Source organism: Pipra filicauda, unplaced genomic scaffold, assembly GCF_003945595.2.
Source record: "Pipra filicauda isolate LSUMZ 115617 unplaced genomic scaffold, ASM394559v2 scaffold401_size638136_pilon, whole genome shotgun sequence".
NCBI classification, from domain to species: Eukaryota; Metazoa; Chordata; class Aves; order Passeriformes; family Pipridae; genus Pipra; species Pipra filicauda.
In genome coordinates this window covers 264,962-279,903 of record NW_024104534.1, presented here as the reverse complement: position 1 = coordinate 279,903, position 14,942 = coordinate 264,962, and the positions used below count along the sequence as shown (strand labels likewise).

General features: G+C 48.8%; 1 protein-coding gene across 1 annotated transcript in view; it reads left to right on the top strand.

Annotated features, from left to right (window-relative positions):
• Positions 1-14,942, top strand: part of GAS7 (growth arrest specific 7) — a 107,304-nt gene that overhangs the window by 55,184 nt on the left and 37,178 nt on the right. The window contains exons 3-5 of the mRNA XM_027748623.2: positions 5,505-5,576; positions 7,903-7,988; positions 11,463-11,516. Coding sequence (XP_027604424.1) covers positions 5,505-5,576; positions 7,903-7,988; positions 11,463-11,516 — 212 coding nt within the window. The remainder of the gene's footprint in view (positions 1-5,504; positions 5,577-7,902; positions 7,989-11,462; positions 11,517-14,942) is intronic.

Below are 14,942 nucleotides of genomic sequence, written 5' to 3'. Positions count from 1 at the left end.
AAAATTTAAAAGAAACATGGGTAGCATACTGCATTGTTTATCTTTGCATTACAATAAAAGTAAAGTGGAATTTGTCATTATTTAACCACGCACTTGTGGATTTTAAGGCAAGACAAGCTGACTCATAAAAGACAATTCTTAGCATTTGATTTTGCTTCTGTTTAGTTAAAACACATTCCAATTCTTCCTCATTGACCTAGCATGGAATTTATTTACTTACTACCCAATTCACAAAAACAGACTAAAATTTAAATGTTCCCTCGTGATTCATTAAAGCTTCTAGTTCACCAGGTTATGCACTTGCAGGGGAAAAAAAAGCTCAAAGTATTTTTCTTTGCAAGCTGTGGCTCTGTGTGTGTGCCGTGACCTGGGGAAAGGGTGAGGGGAGGGCTGGGCATGTATCCCAGGGGCATCATGGATGGGGGGGGAAGGCACCTGCTTCCATTTGGAATCCATATCCTGACTCCTTTCCTGAAATAAGGAACCTAATGCAACCCTTGAGGACATCTCTATGTGTGTATATACATTCATACATGTATATATATATAGATATACGTAAGCATATATATATATATATACATATATGTATATACATATGTGCATGAATGTATATGTAAAAATAGGCCTTTTATGGTTCTTGAAGCATGTTAGCATCCTTTTTGGAGCCCAAATAAGCACTGACCCAGGACAGGAGGCCTGATATGCCTTGAGGGAGGGTCGGACTGCCAGTCCTAAACTGTTACCACCAAAAGCTCTCTCAGCCTCCCCTGCTCCATCACCACTTGACCACGGCCATCCGGAATACTGACAGAGATGCAAGATTTCAGGCGTTGGCAGGGTTATATGGTTGTTGGTTCAGATTTGGGGAATCAAATGTTTCAAATGAAGTGGCCAAAGTAGTCCTTGGACTTGATTACAATGACTTGCTTATTTTCTTATTTGATACCATCTGACAGTCAGTATTGTTTAGTTGATTTGGAACTGATATGTTAATTCAAAAGGAATGGCGGCTTGGGCTTTCTAGCTGGACTTCTACAGAAGTTGCTGCTCTCACTCCATCATCTGCTGTTCAGAACTTTTACAAAGATTTGCAATTAAATATTCTGTCTTTAGCATATGGTCAAAAATAACCTTCCATTCAGTAAGCAAACAAGCAGAACGATTGAACTACAGAGGCAACTGAGGGAGGGAAGCAGCAGCAGTCTTTGGAGTTTCACTGGTGTGACAGACGTTTGCATATCCCAGCTGCTAAATGACCTGTGTGGTAAAAAGGAAATTTGCCAGGGAAATTGTAGGGGCACAGGTCCTTATATAATAAGGAAAACACACGCTCTTCATGGTGGTGGTGAAACAAAGAGGTTTATTTCAAATTCGGCACTTCCCTTTATACCCTGATATCATGTGACTTTCTTAACCAGTAGGGTTATCCATTTAGACGCATGCTCCTTGGGGCTTCTCTGCCCTGGCACGTCCCTCGTGCCTTGGACATGCCTCCTACATCACCCCCCTCTTAATTATCTAAGGAAGTCATGAAAACAGTGCAAAAACAACAGTGCAAACAATTAGAACAGTACATTGTAAACCACCAAAGCTTGCAATGACCCAGCACATCGCTTGCTTGGCCTCTTATATCTCTATGGTAAACTTGATAAAACCTTCTTATATTCCTAAAGGGTAGTGCAACTTGGAGAAATAACTTTATTTACCTAAAGGCCTTAGCCCAACTATGTTTAAACTTATAACCTTTATTAATCTGAGGGTTTTTAAATAACTGGGGAGTTCAACTTTATTTAAGAAACAGGATAAGCTTAGCAAAACTAAATTTTCTTAAAGTGACCTTGTGGTGGGGGTAATGTTATTTTGTGAGGTGTTTTGTGTTTTAATATTTGTTCAGTCAAACAACTCTCTTTATTCATTCACTCTTCTCATTCATTGGCGGCTGCCACTCATTCATCTCACACACATTCACAGATTTTTTACAGACTGCTTTTTACCACATTGGTCATCCCTTAATGTAAACCTGAAACCTGAAACATAAATATAACTCTTTTATAACTTCTGCGTTACTCTGGTTCTTGCTGCTGGATTGTGTACCTAAATAGTGTTTTACACACCTGGAAGGAATCCACTTAAGTTCTTTTCCTGTAGCCACGCAGGTGTAGCCTCGTCCCCAAGTGACGAGATCTAACGGTCTTGTCCACTGCCCTGAATTCAAGTTTCTTACCATGACCGGTGGTTTGGGAGAGGCACAAGCCTGGGGCCTGTGTTGCTTTTCATACCGGCTTCTTTCAGTGCTGTCACAATTTAAAAAACTGATAACATACATAGCTTTTTACAGATGTTCTTGCGGGCTATACAGATTCTCCCCCTTTTTTGTTGTTCATTGAACATGTGTTTCAGTGTGTGATGTGCTCTTGCAATAATCGCCTGTCTTATGGGTTAGTGTGGAATGCTTGTGATGTAAGAATTTTCCTATTTGATAGGAAGTGAAGCCGATTTATTATTAGTGTTAATCTGCTTTGGGGTACCAAAGGTTGCTAAGCAACTAAGCCCTCCCCAGATGTGCTGTTACACCTGCCTGTGGGTCACTGGCATAAGCAGAGCAATTCTCCCTAAAATCGGCTAGCCACACGTTGTCTTCCAATCGTGTGGCATACTTATCAACCGATCCTTCCCTGTTTGCTACTTCGCTCGCTCCCGGCAGAACCATCCCGGATTCCTCCTCCTCCTCATCCCCCTATTCCTCCCCTCCGTGGCCCCAGCGAACCCGGTTCCCTGTGGGGGGGTGGCGGTGGGTGGTGGAGGCGGCGAGGAGGCGAGGTTACCTCCCCCTTTGTGCCTATGGGTGGGGAGGCGCTGGGGTCGGGAGAGATGAGTCAGTTTCCGGTCCATGTGGCGGGCAAGATGGTGGCACCCATGCCTGGGCACGTGGTCGGCGATCATCCACGGTGCGGGGTAGCAAATATGCTGGGTTACCCCCCCCCATCCCTATTACGGGGCCCTCTGCGCTGGTCCCATGGGCTGGGATCTCACATCACAGGCCCTGTCCCCTCCTGCCGATTTGCGTCCCCTTGGCTCCCGGTCCCTGACCCGAAACTTAAGTCACGAACAGCTCTTCTCCCTCCCCCCACTGGACTTTGTGTGTTTGAGCTCCTACACCTAAAAGTCGGGCTGCTGCCAGCACTGTGAGCGGGGGGGGGGGTGTGTGTTGGCGTTGGATGCATGTGTTGTCCATTCGTGTGCTCTGCTTAGTGCAGACATTATGACTTGCCAGGCTGGAAAAGCATTGTTAGCTTGGGGGTCTCCCCCCTGGGCTTTCAGTTTTATAAGGTTTCCTATTTTGTCCCATACTGCTATGTGAAGGGCTTCAACTAATGGCAGTTCAGGGACAGCTGCCTTAATAAAGCGTACAAGTTCTGTTAATTCCGCCCTTGTGGTTTGTATATGATATGGTTTTAGCAGGATAGCCAGTGCATCTGTGTCCTGTGATATCTCAGTGGAGAAAAAATTTCCCATTTTACCTTCAAGTCTTGGCGCTGCAGACGTGCGCTGCTGGAAAGTGTTTGTCTATTTGCTGGCTTCTCCCGGTTCTTGGTCGACTGGGTCCACGTGGGTGGCAGAGGCGCTGTTTCTTGGCGACTGCAGCGGGCTCGGCGGCTGTGGGCACGTGGCGTCTGCGACGGGTGGCTGCGGCGGGTGCGTGGCGGCGGCAGGCGAGCGGCGGCGGCGGACAGTCCTAGCGCTGGTCTGGCAGCAAAAAGCGGCGAAAAGCAGCAAAAAGTTCCTTTGGGGTCTCCGCAGCTTCTGAGTGGTTTTTCCTCGGCTTGGAGGGTCTACGTTGTCGTCACAGACAGGCAGGGGTCGGCAGGATGCGGCAGGCTGCGGCAGTGAGCTGCAGCAGTTTCTGCTGGTCTGGCGGTGGCGCTGAGGATGTTAGAAGGTGGCAGCGGCGGAGCCGCTTTTACGCACATGGCCGAGCCGTGGCAAGCAGCGGGTAGTGGGGCTTCTCCGTCAGTTTTAAGGTGCTCCGCCGCCCGGGTCTCCGAGCTGCGGACACGGCACCGCTTAGGGAAAAGTCCTTGCGGCGTGGGATGTTGGCGCTGCCTCTCAGCGTGACTCACCGCTCCAGTGTATGTTGGACCCCGTTCCGCCTCTCCGACTGCCTCGATCTGTTGGTTTTTTCTTTTCTTCTTTCTTCTTTTCTTTTCATTCCTGTGCACTTTTCCTAATACAAGGACTCCCTGAAACAACATCTCAGCCTTGGCCATATTGATCACCATCACTGGTCTACTCTGGCCTCAAATCGGGAGGCCTGGAGACACACCATCTATAACGCAGCTGTCTCCTTTGAGAACACACGCAGGATCACCCTCGAGGAAAAAAGGCAACGCAGAAAGAACCGTGTATTGCAGAATACACCATCTAAGGAGCCTTTCTGCTGTGCCTTTTGCAATCGGATTTGTCTGTCACGTATTGGCCTCATAAGCCACCAGCGTGCCTGCAGCAAATGTGGATAGAGCCTTCCCAAATCTTCGTTCGCGAAGCCTAGCCATGATGATGACTTTTCCTAATATTTTTGGAGCTCACTAAACTAGGATTGCGTTTCTCAGACGCTCTGAGACAACGACTTAAAGACGTCTGTGTTTTTTTCGGAGAAAATTCCCGTCTTGAAATAAGTGAGACGATACCAGAATTACCGAGTTTTTTGCCTGATTCAGGATATGCTAAACTGACTTAATATAAGTTCAAAGTCCCAAGTTAGGGTGCGCCATAGGTAGGGGCACGGGTCCTTATGTAATAAGGAAAACACACACTCTTCGTGGTGGTGGTGAAACAAAGAGGTTTATTTCAAATTTGGCGCTTCCCTTTATACCCTGGTATCATGTGACTTTCTTAACCAGTAGCGTTATCCATTTAGACACATGCTCCTTTGGGCTTCTCTGCCCTGGCACGTCCCTTGTGCCTTGGACACGCCTCCTACAGGAAATAGTTTTTTTGGGGGGAAAGCATCTCGGCATGTGTATATGTCACTGAAACCACATCTGTGAGTCACTCACACCTGCCTTTCACGTGGAGAGCAGGCAGAGGCAGTGCCACTACTTGGTCCCTGTGCCCAGGCTGAGGACCAGGCTGGCTGTGCTGCGGCTGCTGTAGCCACACATCACGATGCTGCTGTGGGCCCCAGGTAGGGCCCACTCTGGGCTGGATTTAATGCCACCTGGAAAGGCTGTCAGTGCAGTGATGCCCTGGGCATTCCTGCTCTGGAAGAACCAGTGATGTGGCTTCCAATCTGCTCTGTCTCCACCCATCCCAGCTGGCAGCTACAGCAGGAAGAGATGAGAGGAGATAGGAAGTGCAGGGAGGTGCAGGCATCTTCCTCACAGGGTGAGAGTCTGGTTCAGAGGACACTAAGGGTCAGATTCACAGGTATGTATGTAATTGTCATAATTCTGGTATGTGTGCAAGGCCTCCATCACCCTTACGCTGATGTTTCCCTTCAACAGAAACAACCTGGGAGCGGCCAAGCAGTGTGCCTGGGACTCCAAAGAGCCCTGTGTCACAGAAGAGTTCTGCAGGTAGTGTTTGATGCTGTGCTTGACCACTATGCAATATGTGAATCTGCTTCTCTGCTACTCAACGAAGCAAAAGAAAATGCTGTGATACAGTGGGATGTAGACTTGATGTACATATAGAATCATTGACTGGTTTGGGTTGAAAGAGACCTTAAAGACCATCTTGTTCTACCCCTCTGCCATGGGCAGGGACACCTATCACTAGACCAGTTCCTTCGAGTCCCGTACAACCCGGCCTTGGACACTTCCAGGGATGGGGCAGCCTCAGTGTCTCTAGGCAACCTGTGCCAGGGCCTCACCACCCTCACAGCCAAGAATTTTTTCCTAATATCCGATCTAAATCTACCCTCCTTCAGCCTAAAGCCATTCTCCCTTGTCCTATCACTGTCCAAAGTCCCTTGTCCAAAGTCCCTCTCCAGCTCTCTTATAGCCTCTTCCTGTATTGGAAGGGGCTCTACGTTCTCCCTGGACCCTTCTCTTCACCAGGCTACATGGTCATGAGAGTGTAGCAAAGCAAACATGGTGGGGCTTTCCCTTCTGATATGTCTTCTTGACTGCTGTTTCCGTGCCAGTCCATCTTCTGGCTGGGTGTCTGAAGTGTCTGCTTAAGAGCTGAGGTGGCTCCCCCTCAGAACACAGAGGCAAAAGGTAGCCCAACAAGCCCTTTCCCAGTCCTGCTTTCTGATGGGGCAGGGAAATTAAATAGCAGCAGATGGGCTGGCTGATGCTCTTCCATACACAGAGAAGTGTTTTAGCATGTGATAGCAACAGGGCTGACCACATCACCTCTGTTCTGACTTGAGATTGCAGGAAATCAAGTAACAGAATCAGGTGCATAACTGTACTGAAAAGCTCTGGGTACTGCAGAATGACAGAGCAAAGCAAAAGTTACTCTAGAATAAAAAGTATTATATGTAAAGGCCATTGCTGCCAGCTGACTGTAAATAATGCAGGCAAGAGGATGTTTTCCATAGAAATTTTCAAATCGATGTCCCTCTTTATCAGCAGATCTGAGTGGAAAATCTGCTTGAAAATTGTGCAGTTTGCTGTAAACAAAGGATCTCTAATGTAGTTGACTATCTTGTTTTAACTGTACTTTGAGCATTATTCTTTGCTCAGTATATTAAAAAAGAAATGGCAACCTACAGCTGCATACATGAAACATAAACATCTTACAAGGTTTGCCTTCTTGATGTGAAAACCCAAATCCATTAAACTAGTGCCTTTTATGGATGCCAGGTGCCCACCAAACTACTCTGTCACTCTCCTCCTCAGCTGAATGGGGGAGAAAACTATGAGAAAAGGCTTGTCAGTCAGGATAAGGCCAGAGAGAGATCACTCACTGATCACTGTCACGGGCAAAACAGATTCCACTCAGGAATATATCTTATTTATTACCAATCAAATCAGAGTAGGGTAAAGAGAAATAAAACTAAATCTTAAAACACCTCACTCACACCCCTCCTTGCTTCCTGGGCTCAACCTCACTCCTGAATTCTCTCCTTTCTCCCCTCTCAGTGGTGCAGTTGGGGAATGGAGGGATGTGTTCATCACACATTTTCTCCGCTGCCCCTTCCGCCTCAGGGGGAGGAGGACTCACACTCTTCCCTGCTCCAACATGGGGTCCCTCCCACAGAAGACAGTCTTCCACAAACTTCTCCAAAGTGAGAGGCTGCAGTTCTTCACAGACTGGTCCCCACAGGGTGCAGTCCCCCAGCAACAGGCTGCTCCAGCATAGGTCCTTCCCATGGGGTCAGTCCTTCAGGAACAAGTTGCTCCAGCATTGGTCTCCCATGGGTCACAAGTCCTGCCAGCAAACCATCTCCAGTGTGGACTCCTCTCTCCATGGGTCCTCAGCTCCTCAGAGACACTGTCCCTGTAGCATGCCCCCTAGCAAAACATGGCTGCACAAAAACAGCGCAACATATCCCATTTGTTCAAACACATCATTTTACCAAACAGTGCTATGGGAACTGGTTTGAGTCTGGAGGTGTCTTTTTCTTGGCTTTTTCCGGCTCAGTAACTCCTGTCATAACTTCTGATAAGAGCCCACTGCAGGGTCCTGAGTGCAGAGTGGGCCCATGGGCAACTGCCTGTTTTGTCCCTCTGCAGAGTCTGGTTCTGGGGTCTGTCTGGCTCACATTGCCAGCCTGTTGGGAGGGGGGGAAGCATCCGTAGTTTCTTAGGCTGGAGGCAGTGAACACTGTTGAATCAGAAAAGGCACTGTGATCTAGGTCTGCATATTGAGTTATGAGATTAGTTTTTTAAATGTGCAATTTTTTATTTGCTACCAGCAGCAATCCTGATGACTCTCCATCTGTTCTTACAGTGAATGGCTACTACATTTCTGGGTCTCCGGTACACCAACTTGACTCTGGTCATATGAGCCTCCGAAAAGCCAGTGGGGATCCCCAGGTAAGTTTTTGGGAAAAAGCCAAACAACAGTATCCAAGAATAAATGGGTCTTCACTTAAGTAGTTTAAGAATCCACCCAGAGCAGGTGGCCAAGAGCCATCTTCTTTTAGAACCTGTCAGATCAGACAGATTTGTTGCATGTGGAATAGTTAGTCCTTGTGTCCAGCTGGTAAAACAGTAAAAAATGCCAAGACCCTTTGGATTTTTCTGTCCCATGACTCCTTTCTGAAAAATCCACGAGGCCACTTCAGTCACTAGGAACAACCCTACGAATTTTCCTGCCGCTCCAGCCTGAAGCCTGGGCCTGTGTCCAGCACAGTCCTCTCTCTACACTCCCACATCTGCCCATGTCTGTGCCTCATTGTATTTTCTTGCAGCTCCAGCTTTCTGTCCCAAAGACAGTATACAGAAAGAATTTGTCCAAAGCTTTTTTCTCAATGACTTCATCTACTCCGGCCTGTCCTTTCACAGCCCCTCCTCAGTGCCTCACCCACCACATCACCCTGGGCTAACCTACAACCCGTGGACAGCCAGCCTCCCCCAGCCTGTTTGTCCAAATTTCCAATAAATATTTCTGCACTTTTTCTTGCACCACATCATGTCCCTGCGAGAGTCTTCCCAGCAGGTCTGCAGATGCAGCACAGGGCCCTCTTCCAGCTCCTCCCATGAAACTTTTCGCTCTCTGCCATCACCGTATTACCATGTGACTACCACAGCTGGTGGGTTGCACTCCAGTTGGGTTGTGCTTCCTCACCCACTCAGTCCCCCAGTTCCTTTGCAGTGCAACTCCTTAAATACCCACGGGGAAATGCATGTTTGACTGGTGTGCTGCTGCCATGTGGGTGTGGCTTTGGTGCTGTCAGTGTCTTTCTGATGTTCCCTGTTTCGTGTGTTGTCTGCCAAATGCCCCTCTTTGCCTCAACCCCCTTTCTCGAACACTGCCTTCTAACCGGTGGCCTTCAGCCTGGCCCTCAGGTGGTCTGTGTCATCTAGGTCAGTATTTCTGGTTTAGGTTAATGGCATCTCTCATGATACAGTCCAGCACTTTGACTACCCTGATTGTTCCACATCAAACATCTTGCACTTAATTGCCCATGTTGCTGCTTCTCTCAGCACTTTGCCCAGGCTGGAGACAGAGTGAGCACCTTAACTAGGGCAAAAGCATTTTATAAACTTACCAGACACCCTGTCCGCATGTCTGCTGTGACTCCCTCAGAGAACCCAAATAAACTTGGAGGGTGTGACTTCCTTCAAAAAACCCTTGTTAATCCTTGTGCAAAAAAAAAAAAAATCTCATGGTATCCAACCCTCATGGTTTTTTAGTAGGCTTGAAACACAGGTCAGATTAACTGACTCCTCCAGAACTTCCTTTGTAGCAACATTTGCCACCTTCTGTTTTTACAATGCTGAGTCTCACTCAAATTCATAGACATCTTTTTAGTCAAATTCACATCTGAGATACGTGGGGAGTCACAGAGTCACAGAATGGTTTCGGTTGGAAGGGAGTCTAAAGACCATCCGGTGCCAACTCCCTGCCATGGGCAGGGACACCTTCCACTATCCCAGGTTGTTCCAAGCCCTGTCCAACCTGTCCTTGAACACTTCCAGGGATCGAGGGGCAGCGACAGCTTCTCTGGGCAACCTGTGCCAGGGCCTCACAGGGAAGAATTTCTTCCTAATAACTAATCTAAGCCTGCCCTCTGTCAGTATGAAGCCATTCTCCCTTGTTCTATCACTCCAGTCCCTCATCCAAAGCCCCTCTCCAGCTTTTTGTACGCTGCTTTCAGGTACTGAAAGTTCACACTAAGATCTCCCCAGAGCCTTCTCCAGGCCGAACAACTCCAGCTCTCAGCCCTTCAGTGCTATGCACTGCTTTGCTCAAATGACTCAACCACCAGCCTGTCAAAAATCCCTTTCATGACTTTTTTCATTCCCTTCATCGTCTCCATGATATTTTCTTTCCATTGGTCCTTTATTACAGGTTTTTCCAAATGGAAGTCCTGGCTTCATCCCTACTTTGAACCTGCTTTGAACTAGTTTTGAATCTTTAACTGGCTGTTGGTGTCATTAATTCTCAGAACAGCTTGTGTCCACGCCCACTTGGGAACCTGCTTTTCCTGGAAGCTGTGGCAGCTTTTGCAGAAGAGTCCTTAGTAGGGAAAACATCTGATCATAAACTCTTGCTTGCAAGAAGCTGTGCTCTACACCCTCAAAGTCTTTTTGGCCCGTCCCTCTCCTTGTGTATCTTGGGCCATCCCAAACTGCTTTACTTTGACTGCCTCCTTGTGTGTTCCCAGTACAGGCTGTTTCCCACTGTGGAGCAGCTCCCAGGCATTCGCTGGGGTGCTTTCTTAGACCTGGGTAGCAGCCACCATGCAAACAAACGCTGGCAAGATCCCTCTGGCAAGCTCAGCTACATTTCTTGGAAACAGGTCAAGGGGGGAAAAAGCCACAACTGAGAACAACGCAGAGCTGTGCTGTGCTGGGCGCAGGGCCAGCCCTTGTTTATGGCTTCCTAGAGAGCAGCTAAGTGCTGCCTGTTCAGGTTGTCACAGCTGCCACCAAGGGAACAGCAGAACAGCCATGGAACTGCATGTGTGCGGTGCTGGGCATGATGCTGCTGCTGGGCATCAAGTCCCAGGATGAGCACTGGGTGCCTGGGCAGTAGGATATGGGGTGGGAGTCCCCGACACAGCCCAGTGATGATGCCAGGAGCGACTCGTGTGCTGCAGATCAGCTGTCACAGCATCTGAGCTCCACCAGGGATCCCAGCATGTACCCTGCAACAGGGACAGAGGGCACTGTCAGCCTAGGGGAACTGCAGGGCACTTTTGTGTCCCTGTCCCCAGGGGGGGCACAATGCCACTATTCCACAGGCAGGCAGGAACTGTCTGATGGCAGGACACTGCCACCATCCCTGTCCCCACTGGGGCACAATGGCACCCTGTGGACCCCAGGATCCTTGTCCTCATCTCCAGGGGGGGCACGATGGCATCCCACGAGACAGCAGGACACTGTGACCATTCCTGTCCCTAGCAGTGGATGTCACCATCCCACAGCATGGCAAGACCCTGCCACCATTCCTGTTCCTGGCCCCATATCCAGGAGGGCAAAGTGCCACCCCACGGGACACCAGGACCCCTGTCCCTGTCCTCAGGGGTGTGTGATGTCCCCGCCTCATCCCATGGCAGAGGAGGACACTGTCTCCATCCCTGTCCCCGACAGCGGGTGCCATCGTCGCACGGCACAGCAGAACCGGTTTCCGTCCCCACGGCGCTTCAGCCCGGGCCGCCCGCAGCCCCGCGCGGCGGGGGCGGGGGCGGGGGGCGGAGCGCCGGCCGGTGCCTCCTCCAGCTCCCCCTCCCGGGCCGTGCCGAGCCGTGCCGTGCCATGGGACCCGCCTCTCCCCCGCCCCGCGCAGCCATGCTGGGCTCCGAGAGCGGCCGTGATGATGCGCTCCGGTTCTCTTCGCAGAGCCCGGGGTCCCCGGCGGCACCGCGGCGGCAGAGCAAGGAGAGCAGCCTGACGGTGAGTGCGGGGGACCGGGCCGGGGGGAACCGCCGGGGGCTCCGTGCGGCTCCCCGAGCAGTGGGGCTGGGGGAGGCGGGCGGGGAGAGCATCCTTCACTCGGCATTTTGGTGTTTAAACCCTAAAGAAACCCAGGGAGGCTTTGGGATCGCTGTCCTAGGCAGGAGTCCAGGCGCATTTTCCCGTTGATTTCGTTGGTTCTAGGATGAGCGGGAGGGAACGCGGTACCTCAGACTGTGAACCAGGTGTCCTGAAAAAACTTCATCTGATCACCTCCCCCCCAACAACAGCTTCTGTATCGGGAAAAGCACTGAAAGGTTGGAGAAATACAGACAGCGGAGGTTGATCGTTGCTCTGCCAGGGCAGGAGGTTTATTTTTTTTCTCAAAGAATCTGTATTTTTTTCTCAAAGAGGTGTCAGAAGGTTTCTTGTGCCAGTGTCCAAATGAAGATTTCTGATAGGTAGTATAGGCAAAGGTTTTAAGTTTCAGTATGAAGTTAATCTTACATTTGCTTTTAATATTTGATTAAATATAATTGACTCAATGAAGAGACTTTGCACAAGAACACATAGTGACAAGACAAGGGACAATGGTTTTAAACTGCAAGAGAGTAGGTTTAGATTAGATACTAGGAAGAAATTCTTCCCTGTGAGAGCGGTGAGGCACTAGCACGGGTTGCCCAGAGAAGCTGAGGCTGCCCCATTCCTGAAAGTGTTCAAGGCCAGGCTGGATGGGGCTTGTAGCAACCTGTCTAGTGGAAGGTGTCCCTGCCCAGGGCAGGGAAGTTGGAGCAAGGTGACCTTTAAGGTCCTTTCCAACCCAAACCATTCTGTGATTCTATGTTATGAATAAAGATGTTCTCAGCATCATGATTGCAGACATTAATATCTTTTCTGTGCTTGGTGACCTCATCTGGAACACAGTTTGCACTTCTGGGCCCCTCAATGTAGGACAAACAATTAAAAACAGAAAGGAAAACAAAATAGATGAATGAAAGTGGCTGGGAAAAGAAAGTTTTATTTAAATGGAAATCGAAAGAAATGAATAGATAAATTAATTACAGTGATAAAGGTGAGGCAATAACCATACTTACAGCTGCAAGCATTGTCAGGATATCAGATCCACAGGAGCAAAAGGAATAATTCAGTATTATACATCCCTGTTAACGTTACTACAAGGAGGAGATAATTGTCTATATTATCGCACGCAGCCTGTGGATTTATTCATCAGTAGGCTGGGTTGCTGGTGACAGAGACCAGGATTTGAAAGGTGCACATGCAGGTGTCTCTGACTGCAGAGTGGGTCAGTCACTGCCATGCAGGTACAGTTTTCTACAGGGAGAAAAAATCTTGAACAGTTTTTGAAAAAACCCCTTGAGTGATTTTGATACTTGATTATCAAAATCAGTTGTTGTAAATGTTATTACTGTAATTAGCGTATTGGGAGAGTGGTATGGTTTGAAATAAGTATAAATCTGTTGGTTTGGGCATTTTCGCAGGTGTCCTGGGGAATCAGCTCCTCCTGGGGCTACAGTGGCTGGAGGAGGAGGCATGTCCAAGCCCCCAAATGCAGCCCTTGCCTGCTCAAATCAGTGGGGTAGGAGCAAATCATAGGCTGAACATGGTGACCAGAGGGACTAGACATCATTACAGGGTGGGTTACACTGGGCTGCAGGGCACAGCACAAGAGCAGGAGTGCTTGGTTTTTTGCAATCCCCATTGTTTCCAAGGCTGTTCATTGAGGGTGGTTTTTCATATTTGCTAGCCCACGTGCCATCAGGTAACATCTGCAAAGCAAGAAAGTGTGTGTTATGTCAGGGTCACTGAGCGTGCATTTCTCCAGCAGAAGTCCAAAGCTTTCAAGTAGAATGCATCAGACAGACAAAAAATAAGCTAATTTTAACAGCTGTTTGCTCCAAGCCATTGCCTCCATCAAGACAGCATTGTGAAAAACCAATCTCTGTAAAACAATATAAGGTTTTCCCCTGTCTCCTAGGAGGTTCTGTTTGCTCAGCGCCTCTCGAGCTGATGTGTGGATGATCTAGTTAGCAGAGCTGCAGGGCATGTCCTTAGCATGCTGTTAGATGCTTTTCCTTGGTCTGTAGCTGTGCTCAGGCAGAACCTCTTCTTGTAGAGGGGAATTTTATGGTTAGCTTTGAGGCTCTTGGTCCATCAAACCTCCCTCCAAACTGGAATCCTTTGGCACACAAGCTGTGGACATCAGGTGATGTTCACTCTGAGCAGCGGCTGCAGCCAAGCTGTCGCTGCGTCATTGCCTTCAGCGGAGGAGTGGGAGCTCGTTCCCGTCTTCTTCAGAATGCATCTCGCTCTTCTACATCCAACCAGCATTTAGGAGCACAGCTTCTGGAAATCCTGAAGGCAGGTGTGAACTGGAGTATTTCCCATCTACGTGCACCCAATAAGAAGAATAATCTGGTGTTTCCTCTTTGGTGAGTGAATGTTACCAACACAGTCTTCCATTTTTTTGGAAGGGAAACCCCAACAGGGTGTATCAGAGGTGTTAGGAAGCTGCTGGTTGCACAGAATATGGCTGCTTACTTAAGAAGCAGCAGTGCAGATGTGTGGTCTGCTGGTTTTGCAGTGAGTTTCAAGGTGCACTCACTACTTTTAGGCTGGATGGTTTGCTAGCTGATTTCTGAAGAAGAGATCATTTATGATAGGCGAGGGAGAGTTAAATGGAGAATATGCAGGGGGATATCAACTCAGGAACAGATCTACGTATCACTTGAAGAGCAAGAAACTTGCCTGATTATAAGGTGTTCCCGAGTGTGGGTTTCTTTCTGAAGAATTCTCTAGTACCTTGTCAAGATAGTGCAAGACTTGGAAAGTGCTGGTGTTCGGATTGCATGTGTTGGACACATCAATGAACACGTGCTGCAGATGGGAAGAGGGGCAGCCTACGTGCAGGAACTTTGGATTTCCTGCTGCTGTGCTCTGCATCTGACACAACGTTAATGAATGCAAGGTTGTGATGAGCGCAGGGTGAGGCTGCACATTCAGCACGGTTCTCCCCTCTGCCCTGGGGCTGACTGCATGGTAGATACTGTCAGAAACCCCTTGGCTTGGCAGGGGGATGAATCACCTCTGAACCTTTCTACAGACAGACCAAGTAAAGAGGGTTCCTGAACACTTTTGGCAGAATCTTCCCTTTGAGATGGGAAGGAATCAACGCATTTGTTAACAATGAGGACTTTGGTTGTCTGTTCTTCCCTCCTGTTGTACCGTAGCTGCAGCATCACCCTGCCAGCGCTGAAACCACAGGCAAAATAATGATGTTGAAGCTACCTAGACACAGCCTAGGCAGGCATTCCTGGGCTTCCCTGTCTGGGGAGAGTTCAAACTGCCCAAGCCTCTATCTGTGCCCAAGCTCTTATGAGATCTCTTCCAGTCTTTGCATTTGGTTGT